General features: G+C 36.3%; 1 protein-coding gene across 6 annotated transcripts in view; it reads right to left on the bottom strand.

The window, feature by feature from the left end:
• Positions 1 to 16,445, bottom strand: part of HACE1 (HECT domain and ankyrin repeat containing E3 ubiquitin protein ligase 1) — a 54,220-nt gene that overhangs the window by 913 nt on the left and 36,862 nt on the right. For 3 of the 6 annotated variants that reach the window (XM_063329872.1, XM_063329874.1, XM_063329876.1), the window contains 7 exons: positions 15,510 to 15,659; positions 10,765 to 10,961; positions 5,902 to 6,033; positions 5,110 to 5,208; positions 4,744 to 4,814; positions 1,200 to 1,238; positions 346 to 459 (listed from right to left, as the gene is read on the bottom strand). In XM_063329872.1, coding sequence (XP_063185942.1) covers positions 346 to 459; positions 1,200 to 1,238; positions 4,744 to 4,814; positions 5,110 to 5,208; positions 5,902 to 6,033; positions 10,765 to 10,961; positions 15,510 to 15,659 — 802 coding nt within the window. Of the gene's footprint in view, positions 1 to 345; positions 460 to 1,199; positions 1,239 to 4,743; positions 4,815 to 5,109; positions 5,209 to 5,901; positions 6,034 to 8,068; positions 8,234 to 10,764; positions 10,962 to 15,509; positions 15,660 to 16,445 lie in introns of those variants that run through there. The other 3 variants (XM_063329873.1, XM_063329875.1, XM_063329877.1) reach the window with 2 other exon arrangements.

Below are 16,445 nucleotides of genomic sequence, written 5' to 3'. Positions count from 1 at the left end.
AAAACAAACCTGTGCTGCATTACAGTACCATTGAGCATTCAAATATATTGCAGGAAATCAGGGTTTTTTTTCACTTCAGTAAATTGTAAATACAATAATTTAATTTGAATATTCCCTTACTGATCCCACTGCCTTTAGTTAAGCAAAATGACATAGTAAACAAAGAGTAAACATAGTGTAACATCACCTGGGTTAAAACCTACCACTTATGTTGGATAGTGAATACTTCACAAACTAAATTTTTTTTTTGGCCTTTTAAAGAAAATACTCGAACTGTACTTCTGACTGTGACTGACATGAAAAAGCCCTGTTTTGAAGGTATTTCAGTGAGACTAGTTAACATACCATGTGCTTGACGTTGGTAAAAGATTTGCAGTATATGGCACAGCAGCAATTGTAAAATTTTGCAATCCGCTGCCACCCATTATATGGGCAAAACCACCATGAGGCACCCTGGAACTGAGAAAATTCACAGCAATCAGACCATTACAAGAATGTTATAAGCCAAAAAATATAATCTTTACACTGCAAATACCTCTAACTGCTACACATGACCAGTTACTAATATTTTTATCAAGGTTCCCCCTTTCTTATCCATATCATAATTCTCATTGTCTAAATGCTCTTAATTACAATATTGAATAACACATCCATTTACATTAGGCATCAAATTGTCTGAATGATATTTAAGATAATTCTGTCTGCAAACAGGACTCATTTCTACAACCAGTTTTTGTAACAGAATGTTATCTCAGTGTAGGCAAACATCTATGGTTATTTATATTTACGGTTTAAGGAATACTGCAACGAGTAAGATGGAGCACAAGTATCAAGATGGAGCACCCAAGTGATAGGACAGGAGGCAACGAGCACAAACTGAAATCCATGAAATTTCCATTTAAACGTAAGAAAAACTTCTTTACTGTGAGGTGGTCAAACACTGGAACAAGTTGCCCAGACAAGCTGAGGCGTCAGCATCCCTGGAGACAGTCAAAACCTGGCTGGACAAGACTTTGAGCATCCACCTCTACCTGACCCTGCTCTGAGCACGGGATTGGACTAGACAATCTCCAGAAGTTACTTCCAACCACAGCTATTCTGCAGTTTTTATAGCTAGCAAAGAAAGGATCTGATAAAAGAAAAAACCTTCCAAAAAAAATATATAACAGCTGTTAGAATTTTGGATTACAGATACTTACATTAAAAACAATGCTCCCATATCCACAAAATAAAAGGAACTGTAAAAACCAGGAGCAAGAATGAAAAAGAAGAATGAAGTAATATTTCCACTCACAGTAAAACTACTTGGCAAAAATGCAAAAGAGTAAGGGTTGCTACTGCCAAATGTTAAGGAGCTAGGACAGAGCTCACAGTAATACTTTTTCAACATGCCTTTAAGAGCTAGCTATAGTGGCCAACACATAAATCTGTATCGCCTGCCTTAATGATGGCAACATTGGGCATATAGTTCTAGCACTGGTATATAAGGCAACCACTATGGAGGGAAGTACTGATTATTTTCAGCACACTATTTCTGACATACGATTGGAATTGTGCTCACAGCCACAGTTCAGAACAGTTGTAAAGATTTTACATCAGTACTCTTTTATACCATGGTTTTGGCTCGCATTTCTAATACAGTGCTGCCTCCCCTTCACTGACTTTTTTTTCCCCTCTGATGAACCAAGAGAATTCCACATTCAAATTAGCAATAAAACACAGACATAGCTGTTGAAAATTTCTCATTCAGCCCACTATTAGCTAAAAGTTTTTACAATCTAACTTATTAAAATGTTTTTCATACAACAGGTCAAAATCTTTAGTATGATCAGGGCTTTGAACATTCAGAAGTAACAGATGGCTGCACACTTACGCCTCCAAGAATGAGTTTTCTTTCCAAGTAAAACACTGCCAATACAGTAAAAAAAGCCTTCCAAGTATGTGCAAATAGTACCCCAAGATCTTACCTCTCTTACTGCATGTGCAAGTAGCCTTCAGCAAGAGCAACAATATGGTTTCATAGCTTTGGAAATTTCAATACTATTAAAACGTTTAAGTTTACATCTGAATCCTAACTTTTCTATCTTTTTTCCCCACTTACAGATTTTGCATAAATTTAGTTAAAAAGAAAACAGCGTAGAAGAGATACTTTAAGTCAGTTCCCTTGTGTTTTGTTTTACTATTAAAAGTAGTCATATATATCTATCATATTTATCAAATACACAGTATTTCCCTTAAAATAGCATAAAGCTTATTACTCAACAGAAACTACAATCCCCTAAGAAGTTAAAACAGCAATCCTGATATCCACAGAATACCAATAAAGTAGAATTTATCATGATAAGCTGTCAACGTTTCCCTCCAACTGTTAACTAAAAAGCTGATCAAAAGTTGCCAATGGATAATTAACAATAATTTAGCCAAATACAATTATAAACACCAAACAGATCAAGAGGGAAAAAGTAAAAGCATGTGGAATTGGCGCTATGATCTCAAGCAGCTGTCAGCAGAGAAAAAGCAGGTGGTACACATAAGTAAACTTTCAGATCCTCACCATGAGGCACAAGAATATTTAGGCTTTTTTTCTTAAGTGTGCTAAGACCTCCAAACACACAGAATCTGCTACTCAAACACTGCTCACAACAACTACTATACTGTTAAAAAATGGCTCAAAATTGGTATGAATGATGAATGGAATGGTGTCTCTGCCAAAACTACCCAAGCAAGACTTCATTATATTGAAGAGAAAGAGGTGTAAGAATGGGGGAAAAAGACAAAAGGCAAAGTTTAAGGAATATTTAGAGACATCAGAGAAACACTTAATACATAATCATAAGTCTAATTGTTTTATTTAATTAGCTAAATTAATTTCATAGTCTTTGACTGGAAAAAAAGAATAGTACCACTTCACGCACAGACACCAAAAAAAAAATAAAAATCAAGTAACTGAATATGCAGAAGAGATTAAAGGGAAATGGATAAAACAAAGAAAATTTTGAATGCAGCCTGCTAATGAGTACACGCAGAAACAAATTCTTCACTAGGGAAGCGTGACACCAGAAAAAGATCGTAGTTTAAAATCAGGTATACTTTTGGTATACAATTTTACTTAAAATACTGGCCTGTACTAGACTAACTGGCATTTTAGTTCACGAGGCAATTCAGCATCTAAATCTTCCATGCCCAGAAACTAGGACTGTCTGGGGATTTATGTGCAAAAATGCCAGCTGCATTCCTCTATTAGAGGTAACTTTCAAAACCTAAATTTTTATGGGAAAACATACATGTTACATTTCCATTACTGTAGAAAAACCACAATGGGTTCCTCCTAGCTGATACAGAAAAAAACTGACCAATTTGTTTTTAGATTCCAGCCCAGAGTTCTGAAGAGAGACTAAAAATTTCTTTCCTACTAGCAAGAAATGGGTAAGAACAAGTCAGTACGTGATTTGTGACCAAAATTAATGGTGCTCAAGCACGTATTAATCAGACAGCAAAATTGTTTACTTGATAGAAAGTGTCTCTTAGAACCCAGCAGATTATCCCAAATGGCATGAAAATAGTGAATGCCACTTCAGTACTATTTGGAATGTTATAACAAGTATTTGAAACATGACCTTACATCTTAAAGATCCTTATTTGCTATCTAGATTTAGAAATGGACTAGTCCACTAAAAATGAAAGACCAGCAGCTGGCGTGCCACAGCTGTGCAGTTAGAACTGCAGGAATCGTTTCTGCAGAGGGCAAAAAGAAAAGATTGATGTGCACAGAACTAGCTTCTTAAATTATCTGTGATCCCTAAAAACAATGACATTCATAATAAATCAAGTGAAACTAATAGCATTTGAAGACCATGCCATTTGATGATACCTCCGTGACTGTGAAATTCCTTAGTATAAAAGACAAGGTTGATGATCTTCATTTGTATTTCACCATTGCTTAAGCACAAAACTTATGAACAAAAGGTCAACTACTCTACTAATCCTAGAATATGAAGGGAACATCAAATAAAGACGATAGTGCGATCTCCACCTGCCACCAGAAAGAGACATTGATTACACAGCTCAGGTGCCACATGTATGTCTATGGATCCACTTTGCAAAATGTCTGTATACACAAACTCAGCAACTCACCCAGCTCACAGGGGCATTTATTGCTCAAAACTTTCCCCCACTGTCCCCAAACCATAAGGGAAATAAAAGTAGCTTTCCCTGAAGAACAACTAGAATTTAGGACAGAAATCCTATATAAAGCAATCACAGTCTTGCATAAGGTTACATCTTCACTTGATCTTGACACGCTGCGCTAATGTTAAATTCAGCTGAGCTTTAGAAGGATGTTCTGTTTACACTGACCAAAGTGATACCTAGTTATCTCATATATTAAAGCCTATATTGATTACTGAAGAAGCCAAGAGCCACATAAACATGCAGCAGAAAGAAGAATATAAAGCACAGTTAAATTCACTACTGCCTTGTTAAAAATTGCCTGGGACAGCAACTTAACTATACAAAGACCTCTTGCAAAGCAGCCAAGTATAATAAATATGTAATCAATCATTTTGCTGGCAATACAGGCAGCAAAAGTATTAACACACACTTTGTCTACTTTGATCAACATATGGAACACCAAACTATGCAAAACAGTTTCTAGTTAGATTATCTTGTATGGTAATCAGAAGTCTCTTGACTTATTTCAGAGTATCCAGACAACATATGTGTTGTTACAGAAGAGTTTCCCACCTGCCAGTAACAAACTGTAGTAGCAATACTCTCTCTTCCTGAGTTAGTTCTTCCACAACATCCCAGAACCACTAAATGAAAAATAAGTTAGTTTGTATTTTCCATTAAATAGTTGCAGTACTTGAAAAGACAATGGTAAAACAATAAATGGAATATTTGTGTTTGTTACTTAAATGATGGAAATTTTCATATGAAATTTATACATAACCAAGTCACGTAATACAGGAAAATAGTATTAAAAAAATGTCCACAAATTTCAGTAAAAATAAGCTTCCATAAACACGCACAGAAACTGACAACAAAAACAACTGCATCTTTTTGGGGTTAAAAATGCAACAGCCTACATTATTAAAAAAATAATTTTACCTGTATAACTTGGTCTCCCCTCTCATAGCCACTGGTGTATTCTGTATTTTTTAGCCAATCATTCACATCAATTTCTGGCATACCAGACAACAAAAGCTCCTTCAGAAGAAGCACAGAGATTACGATTAGTTCTCCTGACTAACCACTAATTTCAAGTGTTTATGCTATTTTAAAAAGTAATGCTTTAAGAAGTACAAAAATTACAGTGCTTTTTCTGTTTAGTTGCAACCTCATGGAATCTACAACTAAATTTTAATACAAGAAGATTCTTGAATTCAAGTAACTTCATGTGATCTGTTTAAATTCAAGCACATAGCATCAAGATGTAGAAATTATTGCCAAAGAACTTAAAAGAAAAAAGCTCTGAGTTTTGGCATGACTTAAGATTCCTTGGTTACAGAAGATCAAACCACCACAAAAACTTAATTGGAATTTGATTGTGTGACTCAGAAAAAGTCAAGACAATAATAGACACCACCTCCTTTCTTTTAAAGAACTTCTGTACTTCTGAAAGAAAATATGAAAAGGTTTGAAGGCCACAATATGCTGATACCACTTTGAAATTACAATTCAAGGCATTTATCGCTGGCATGTGAGGGAAGATGGTCATTCAAGTAAACAGGATAAGCAGAAATACACATATTGTGATCCTCACTGATAGATGCCCAGGAAAAAAGTGAAAGGTACAAAATGTTTATTTTTTGGGTACTGAGCTTTACGTCTACGTGACTACACCACTGATGAAGTATGCTGAACAAAGTATTTTCAAGAAGCATAGACATTTTTGCTTACCAGTTCATATTCATCAAAAAGCTGGATCAAAGATGGTGGAATGAACATATGGAAGCCTTGTAAGAAGGCATTTATCTGAGGCTGAATGGCTCTTGTCATTCTAAGCTCTGTGACAAGCTGGACATACTCAGCCTGCAACACAGAAAATTACATTAAGATATACAACAGCACAAATACATAGTGCTCATGCAAACTCTCCCACACACACAAATGCAGTCCTCAATACATTATAAATATCATCTACTGTAAAATATTAAGAGTCCCTATGCACTTTCCACGGACAGAAGCAACCCAAAATAATTCAGAAGGCCCCTCAGAGTTCAGAGCCCCTTCTGCTCTTCCCCCTTCCTTCCTTCCTTCCACAGAAAATTCCCAAACAAAAGTGTTTAAATCGTAACACAAACCAGTCAAAAAACAGGGATTTGGATTAAGACAAAGGAAGTGAATAAAACTTAGTTTGTCGTGCCTGCATCTAATACAACCATGGTTGTGATCATCTAAGGACATAAACAAGGCAATACTTGTAAAGAAAAATATTCTATTAAGCAAACTGACATAAGTCAGGAAAAAGGGTAAACTTATGAAGGAATATTTGCAAGACAAAAAGCCTAATTGCTACCTCCCAGTCTAACAGAATAACAATTGATTTTTTTTTTAAGAAAGTCTTGAAAATCTCCTCAGTTTTTAAAAAGGAAAACAAAAAAATAGAAAAGCATTTATAGCATAACCATGTGACTAGACAATATCATAAACTGCATGCTTTAGAGATCTGGGGGCTCTGTCCCCTTTAAAGATGCCAGTTAGAAAAGGAATCCACCAGAACTTTGCTTTTGTTTAAAACACAAAAGCCTAGGAGGCAGTTAATGGAGGAAGGTTTTTAGAATGAGACAGACAAAAGTGACTACATTAAATCTGTATAAACATGTCTCATCTACCCTGACAAAACTATGCTACTCTAATAAAGCTTCTTTACTCAAGAAAAGAGATTTCTACTTGAGAACAAAATTTATTCCTAGATTCTTTAAGGTATTCAGTTTCAAAGTAATGATTTGGCTTCCTAATCATGTTTTTTAATAATGAAATCATGAAACATAACTCCCAATTAAACCAACTCAACTATCACCTTCCTTCAAGACACTAATCTTATACATAGACTACCTTGATTTTTAATTTTAGAAAACATTAACCTAAACTTTTAGGTTCTGAACCTGCACAAAAGCAACCAAGCATTTTTTCTTTCTCCCCTTTCAGAAAACAGGGTATTTTTCCAAGGCAGCTCCTTACATTCACAGAAGTATAGAGGGGTTGCCACTTGCTTTACAGTTGGAAGATATTTTTAAATGCATTACTACCATTTTATTAAAGTGAGAAGACAATTAATTTGTGAAGTGCTCTGAAGAGGAAGAACATTACCTAATCATATCTTCAAATGCAGAGCTGTTCCCAAAAATCTAGTTTCAATCTAGTAATCTCCCTACGTTGCTTCTACTGTCAGTGGAACTGAAGACACCTCCCTTCTCTAAGGAATTAGAGGGGTAGCCAAAGGAAATTAACTGCACTAGACAAAAGTCAGTCTCTGTGAAGACATCTTATGTGCTCTAGGAAAAAATCAGAAACTTTAGCAACATCAGGATTAGAAGTAGCATTAACACTGGTCTTCAATGATCAGAAATACTTGTTCTACATGTCTTAAATTGCTGTTACATAAATTAGGCTAGTCAGAAAACAGGGCTGTAGAAAGAAAAATTCACAATCTTATTTTAAAAAGATCTAATAGAAAAAAAAAAGGACAAACTTGTTTTCTGCATTACAAAAATATTTACATTAAAACACTTTTGTTATGAGAGAAAACAGTTGCTGTGCTTTAGGTGTAACAAGAAATGTTTTAAACAGCCCGGAACAACCGAGCATCCTATCAGCACTGGCGCATACTGAAGGACCTGTACCACAGAATTTACATAATATATGCCGGTCAAAAAAATGGTCAATTTGTTTTTCCCTCTTTCACTTTGTTTACATTTTATTCCCTCTCAAAAGCCTTAGGAGCACATTACAAAACAGAAATATCTACATAATTTCAGATCTACATATGCATTCCTACATAGTGCATAAAAGCTACAATCCAGCCTTCTTTTAAGAAGGGAGATTTGATTGAACATACACAGGCATCACAAATATGATGACAAAGTCTAGTTTGGGTGAGGGGTTGAGCTGTATTTTCCTTTGAGGTAAATCAAGCTGAGATCGTGCTTCCCCGATTTCACAACCCCATATACTGTGAGACGAGGATCAATGTTCATTATGATGTTCAGAGAGCGGCTCCATTCCAAAGCTGTTTGAAAAAAAAAAGTAATTTTTTTTTACGGCCAAACAGCACAGCCAGCTCACAGATAGAGAAGTTCTGGGAGGACAGAGAGCACCACAGGATTGTGGAGATTTGCACCATTGTTTTTAAAATAGCATATGGTCTAGCTCTAATTTTATTTTTTCCTAAAAAGTAAGTAGAAAGCTGCAAAAATATACACAGCAAAGAACAAAGAGAAATGCTTAGCATGGACACGGGAGAAAGCCTGACTTTTTGCTTTGAAGTCTCTCCATTACCATGACAAAAGGCAGCTGAACCACTCCTATAACCAATACTTCAGTTGGAGCTACATGGACCTTGCAGTTGCAAGACTGGAACATTTGTGTCATATGGTCCTACAACCATTCACCTATTACACAGCTGATGTTTAAAATGAAAATTCCCTTGTTCAAAGAAAGCAGCTTTTTACAAACAGCTATTACTACCGCTCCTCAATGGGGCATTTACTCTCTTTATTTTCGTTTTCAATAAGAGGGAGGTGGATTGTTTGGGTGATTTCGTGGGTGGGGAGGTGTGGGGGGTGTTTAGTTTTGGCATTTTTATTTTTTTTTTTCGTGGGTTTGGTTGGGGTTTTTTAAGGAATGGAGAGTCACTCAATTTCCTTTTTTAAAAAATGCTATCCTTTAAACAGGTAATCTGCTAGTGTGCCTACGCAGCAAATTCCTTTAGAAGCTGAATTCTCTTCTCCCAGAGGTATAGCAAATAGAATGAGTTTTAAACAGCAATCTTTTATTCTTCGGGTAAAGGCAGAAGATAGATATCTCTTGCAGGAAAAAAAGATGTTTTATAAAGTAAAGTAGAGACTTTCCTGTTTAACCTGTTAGAACTGCTAAGCTTAAACATACTGCAAAAACACGTCAACTTAAAGAAACTGGGAAAAATCCCCAAATGCCATTTAAAATACAGATCTAGTTTTAAGGAATTTGGCTTGCCACTGTCAAAAAAATCAGTGAACAAGAGACAGTGCCATCTTACAGATGTTTGTTGACTTCACACTTTGCAGCTTCAAATTCAAAAATCAACTAATATTAACAGTTTCAAAGGTACCACAACAGCCATCTGTTTCTTACCACCTTTCAAATAGAAGCTACGCACACTCCTGTCCCCTCTTGCCACAGCTGAGGAAAGCTGATGAGCTAGAATGGAGGCATCTGTTCTACACACATTCAACCACCCTTTTTAGTCTACACCCCAAGCCAGAAGTTAACAGAGCAATGTAAACTACTAATGACTGAGGGTATCCTCGCGTGGGCAAACTTCCAATTTCATGCTAACCGATAACAACTTTTAAAAATTTGCTATCAAACCACAATTTATGTCACATACATCTATTTTATGTATTGAGAAGCTAAGACTGCCCAGAAACAAGAATCAACAGCCTTGCTTTCTCTGATATGTTATAAAGAAATTATTCATCCACTGCCTTCACAATTAGACTTGTTTTACCATCTGTGTTCTTTCATGAATGACTATATTGCAGGAAACAGTGCAGAATCAGGCTAATAATACGTATTCCTGCTATTGGAATGACACTCTACCTTAATGAAAGCGAGGATTAAGCATACAAGAAGCAAGTGCCAATTGCTCCAACATGAACTAAAAGTTAGAACAAATGCTGGCACCAAGCGGTCATTTACTAATACAGCAGCTGTCTACGAGACTGGCAGAGCTGAATGAATACTGTGGACACAAAGCAAGTTTAGGCTAGCTCAGTACCAATGAAAACCAAAACACAAAGCAGACATAAGGACCAAAAGAGTCAATGATACAAAAAATTGCAGGTCTGCCCATGGCACTCCTGCAGTTACTCAGAACTATCTAGTGGGTAACTGCAGAATTCAATTAGACTGATGTCCATCTTAATTTTTAGATGATTTTCAAAATCTGCCTGTATTTTTACATATCTGTTTTTGAACTAATGCTGCAGAGAACTCAGGGATTTTACAAACTGTCCCTATTAAAGTAAATTAAAAAGGTTTATTTTATTTCTATCTATATATTTCTATATATATTTCTATACACACTGAGTGACTTGCAAATGGCTGAAAAAGCTTCCTGCAGCCTTTTACTCTGTCAATTATCCATATGTTACTGTAGAGCAATCCAGCACCATAGACTGCCCTAGCAGGCAGCACACTTTGCAACATCACCTACAATTTTTCTTTTAGCAATTGCTACTGTTTTACCTTCCTAGTATATATATCCACAACTTAACTTTAGGAATATTTGTAACTTTGAAAATAAACCCTTCATTTAAAGCTGACCCTATTTTCCTTCCAACAGTTCTGTCAGAAAGAACCTCAAACCTCCTCAAACCTGAACATTTACAGAGATTTTAAATAGTATTTCTATAACATGCTAAGCTAGAAAAAGGGGGAAGAGTGTCGGCAGCTTTTTTATTTTGTGTATTTCTTTCAAGATGGGTATACCATTTATGCTTTCAGTTATTCCCTTGTTTTTCTTATACTATCAACTTCTGAATAAACCTGTATACTCACCTTGTTTTCCTGTGTAACAAGTATACTTGCACCGCCTGGCTTCAATGGTACTTCTTCCATTGCTCCAAACACATCAGTCTCAACAGAGAAGGTCAGCTCTAAACCCAGATCACTGATATCATTATCTAAAATCCACTGCAAGTTCTTTGCATACTCTGGATCAATAGATGCTACATCCTGATAATTTACAGGTATACCTAGAAAAAACAGAGAGACAAAAAAACCAAATAAACAGGATAAAGCAAAAAGCATTCCAAACTTAATATATGGTAGAAGATTGCCCTCTAGAGAGAAACTGGAATAATGCAGTAATAGGAAAAGGGAAAAAGATTCACCATTACGAACTATAGCAGAACTGTACTTACTACACAGATGTAGTATGTTTTAAGATGTACTACTACATCTTAAAAGTATAAAAGAATCAAGTTTCCTCTGTATGTTTTTCTTCCCAGTGCAGCAAATAGCATACCACTCAAGCAACAACAGTTTGCAGAATTTTAGTTCGCTAATGTATTTCAGTAAAAGCATCTAACCATACAGAACACACAATGTTAAATGAGTTCCCAAAAAAAAATTTTTTAGGTTTTCTACATAGCTTTTAGAAACCCAAATACCATATTTCTCTATACAAAAGTATCTTTTCCCTCAGAAAAGGATTTATAACTGGGGAAAAAAAAAAATGAAGACAACTTTTCTGTACTTAGAAAATTCTTTTGCTCTTCATTTTTTTTTTCTTTTTAATCATGTTTGCTATGAGACCTAATATTCAGTTGAAAAAACTATCAGGAATTACTCTCTTTGCTTCACCGTTTTCTGTGCATTGTGAAATGTCACCAGGATGCCGATTAGTAAAGGTCTTAGCACGCTACGGACTGAAGAAGCAGTACCCCAGAGAGCAACACAAAATTCAAAGGTTAGCAACCGGTGCAAACATGTAAATGCAAAAACTGTTACAGTATTTCCCTGGAAGAACTGACTAGGGCTGAAGTGGCACGTACACAAGCTGTAAGATGTTGTTTTTCTAATAAAAAAAAAAAAAAATCAAGCAACGTTCCAGTTAACGAGAGGGAGAGATTATTTACTAATGAATTTTCACTGTCATTTCTCTCTCAAAAAAAAAAAAAGAATCTAACAGCTGTCTAGTAGTTTCTAGAGGACTTTCAGTTTTGCCAACTAGTACGCATATGCACATTTCACATATGAAATGTGGAAATAACGATGTCTCTGAGGGATATAAGCAAAACACGTAGGAAAAGAAGCAGATTGAAAAGTAGGAATCGGAGACTCCTTTAGAGAAGAAACTGAACTAGAGTGTTATGATGAGACTACACTCATAGTCAGCATGTTGTGAGACAAAAGCACTAAGCTCACACATTTGCTTGACAGATATTTTGCCAATCAACAGGCTCAAGCCAGGCAGTTTTAAAGAAACTCTGTCAGATTTACCAGGACAAAATTTGAATCCCATGAAATACTGTGTAGCTTTCTCTTGATATGCCCTTAGGGCACCTGAGTTTGAAAAGGAAAAGAAATCTACCTTAGCATATTTGTGATAAACAGGTATTTCTGTGCAACACAACTTCAAAAAGATACCACAGGTGAGCTCTGAGACAAGTTCAGTAAGCATTCAAGGATTTAAGGCCTCCAGCTTGATATATACACTGACCCAGAAATTAATTTTCATTTTTTATGTTTATGCCATTTCAAGGAGTATTTTATATTATATCGGGAAAGAGCAGACTTAAGTCTAACAGCAAATAGCACAGCTAGGAATTTATCTGCTACATGTCTTCCTGTGTTGGAAGCGAAGTTTCCTTTTCCAAACAGAAAAGTAATTGGCTACTTAGAAAAAAATACAAAGTAACTGGACAACTGCACTAGTGAAACTATCTTCTCCTCTCTTGTTTTAGCAGAGGGCAGACAGATAGGCAGCTTGAGAAAAACAAACCTAAGAGGCATTACTAATTTCTGACTATGTTTCTGCCTCAGTTTTACATCTGTAGCACAGCGCAGCCCTTATGAACAGGAGGAACTATAGAATAAGGTTTGATTTAACAGAACAAAAAGAAATCATGCAAGCTATGTATCTAACATTATAAAGCATATTAGTTGTGTGTTAGCTGGGTCATCACTTAAGTTGGTGATCTTTCGTTGCCTACCAGACATTGTTGCAGAAAGATCTCAAGCCACCACAGTGAAAACAGGTGATGCACCCACCCGAGTCTCAAAAAAGTGGCCATACTTGTTCATACAGGTTTCAGCTCCTAATTAAGGTACTTCCTCATCGTGTCTGTTCACTAGAGAGAAGAGCTCCTCTTCCTCAGATACAGGAGATCTTACCACACAACTGGTGGATTCAGTGCCATCAACAGGAAAGGCTACGGAAAACAAGGATCTCGGTGCAAAGGAATGGAAATGGTCTCAGGCTTCAAAAGATTTCATACTCCACTACTTAAGGCCTGACAAGTAGCTGAATGGAATCCCTATGCCTGTAACCTGGTAACTTGTATTTGGCATGAACAACAGTTAGCATAACCCATAGCTGAACTTGAAACAAAAATAAAACAAAAATCCCTCAGGAGCATCTGCTGCTGTGCAACTCAGGTTCCTTAAGCAAGGAAAGAAGAGATGCACAAATCTGAGGGAGAAAGACTTGGAAAGGTTTAAACAAACCACTGTAATTGATGCAGAAAAGGCAACTACTCTGGGAAGTGGAGGTGTAATTTTTCCAATTCTCTGTCTCCATTAAGTAACAAGAAGTGATAAAAACCTGTGAACTTAAAGAAATTGAACATGCACAAATCTCTAGAGAGTTCCAGGATGCCTATTCAACAGAATGACAAGACCTTACTAAGAGGGATTGGTGAGATCTTATTAACAGAGACTACTTGCTGCTGTTTGGTTTGCAATAGTTACTCCAGCAGGGAAAAGGAAAAAAAAAAAAAAAAAAAAAGAGTAAACAATAGGTCATCTTATCAATTCAGAAACCAACAAATCCAGCATATAATCATGATTCAAACTAGAAATTAATTAAAATTCATTAGTAGTCATTTTCAAAAGAGGTGACAAGAGCAACACTTGACTACTCTCAAAGTGTCACTGAACAGCAGAAAAATACGTTTTTCTCATTTGTGAATACATCACAGAGATCAGCCTGTGAGCATCATTCTTCTGCTCACACAGAGGAATCTCTTGAGGCCAACTCTTAAGTCAGTGCCAAATTGTGCCACATAAAAATACGTCTACCACTTTCCTGTGTGAAGATCAATGACTAGAGAAGCTTGATGAGGCATTGCCATCATGGTGCTGTTCAGATCGGCTGTCCTCCACTGCCATTTGCCAAGTATACACTCACTCTCCTGCAGCAGAAGGCAGTACTGAGGGAGAGAAGTAAAATGCATCCCTTTGCCTGTACCATCAAGCTGCAACAGCGTTCCCTGAACACTGAGGGAAGAGATGCAGTAAATCTGCAGTTAAGACTTGATCTGTCCTGAACTCAGCAAACACGACAGGAAGACTGTAGGTGGACAGAATGACTGCAGAAAACTAAAATGAGATGCAAACAATCCCTTGAAAACCTTGCTAGGTCTTAAAGTAAGGAGCGGTTCTTGAGGAATGGTAAAACTTCCAACATCAAGCTATCTTATACTTCCAAAGAAAATTAAAGAATAGCACTCAAACACAAAGCAAATGCTGCATACAGTGGCAAAGGAATTTATGTACTTCGAGAAGTAACAGGAATGCAAAGTGAATTTACTCTTCTATCACATCTTCCTGAGGGAAGTGATAAATTTCCCTTCAAGAGGGAAAATTTTTCATGACAATGCAAAACAGGTGCATCATGTTCGACAATTAAGGTTCTCAAAGAAGAGCAGAGAAGAGCCCTAGACCACAGATACCACCAGCTAACAGCAGGCCTTCTCTATTAAAAAGAAGTTACGCTTTTATAAAGATTTATGACCAATCCTCTTGAATGCTACAGTAATCGTATGAATTAATTTTCCTCAGGAAGGAGACAGGATGAGCTTGCATTAGTGCTGAAAGACTATTTCAGGAAGTAAGTAGTATTTGTTGGAGTGGGTAGACAGGGAGGTTCGCAACAGTATGGATTCACCTTGTTAAAATATTACACGACTGAAGGACTCCAGGCATAATAAAGAATGCCTGATAGATTTTTGCCAGATTACATAAACGTTATCAACTTTGTAAGTCTGTCCTAAATTAACTAGGGACCCATTATTTTCATTTCTCAAGAACGACATTACATGGCAAGAGAGATGAATTTCACAATTGTGATGCGACGAATTGCATACACCACAAAAACAACTGGCTGCACCAGTCTGCCTTTCAGACATTCCTAGTCAGCAACATTAAAGACAACTAAATTATATGATTATGCTTTAGACAGATTAATGACGCCTGCCTTGTTTTTAATTTAAGATTCATATTCAAATATAAATGGAAAGATTAACTATTTTAATAAAAGTTGCTAACTGTATGAAATTCCCACATAGTTTTGCTAATGTATTTCTGTATTTTACAACTTTAACAGTTCCTAAGAGAGGTTCAGACTGGAATAGCAATTACTGCCATATTACGTTGTGACTCTGATGTACATAAAAGATTAACAAGACATTCATTTCCAAGACTTTTTCACTTTTAATACATACAAAAGTAAGAAAGGAAAAGATTTACTGCTTAGACAATTGTTATGACTAATAAACAGGACTTTAATAAAACCATACCAAGAATATGTTTGTAGAATGACCTCGTGAAGTAAATGTTCACCAACTGCCTGTGATTCAGAGCTAGCCCCAGGATCTGGCCTGCGAAACGGAAGTAGTTCAAATGATCTGGATTTACAGAAGAGTTGCTGTTGGGCTGGAAAGTTGTTCCTACAAAATACAAAGATTATCACATTTCATGACTTTAAAAAAAACAAGTAAGCAAAGTTCATATTTATCGAATACACTAAGCACCTGAAACCACTCAAAGAGTTTTACTTTGTGGTTCTGGAAGACCGTTTGGGGTTTTTTGTTTACAGCAAAAAGACATCAGAAAGAAATGTATTAGAACACAATGACATCCTATTATTACAATGATACTGCTTAGCCACTCTCCAAGGCACCACTCTGAAATAATTATCAACAACATAAGGGTAACCACGATCAGATAAATTTGGTCCTCCATCTTACTATACAGCTATGTGCATTTTTTTGCTCACACTAACAGGCCACATTTCTATCAACTTGTGAACATGGTCAAAGGAAGGATCAGAATGCGTCCACCTCCTTTCAACAGACTCCAGATGCAGACAGGAGACAGTTCAGCCCTAATCTCCTTGAAAAAGGCCACCTCAAACAAACACCCCTGAACTTTTCCTTTTAACTTTCGGGAACTAATGTATGCCTCTACTTCTGACTGAATCCCTTGCCACTTGCCAAGACTTCATCAGGTAGAAAGCAAAACATTTATCACTGATGATTATGTGAAATCTTTTATTGATAAAAATTTGCTTTATAGGAAGCACCCAAAAGACAAAAAGTCAAATACAAGGTAGACTTGTGGATATCAACATCCAGCTTTACCACAAAAATTAACTGATTGAATTTGTGGATTTCTAAAAGGAAATAAAAGAATACTTCCACAGTTCCCTTGCAGATGCAGAAGAAATGAAAACA

The sequence above is a fragment of the Chroicocephalus ridibundus genome, chromosome 3 (assembly GCF_963924245.1).
Source record: "Chroicocephalus ridibundus chromosome 3, bChrRid1.1, whole genome shotgun sequence".
Taxonomy (NCBI): Eukaryota; Metazoa; Chordata; class Aves; order Charadriiformes; family Laridae; genus Chroicocephalus; species Chroicocephalus ridibundus.
This window is presented reverse-complemented; position numbering and strand designations above follow the sequence as displayed.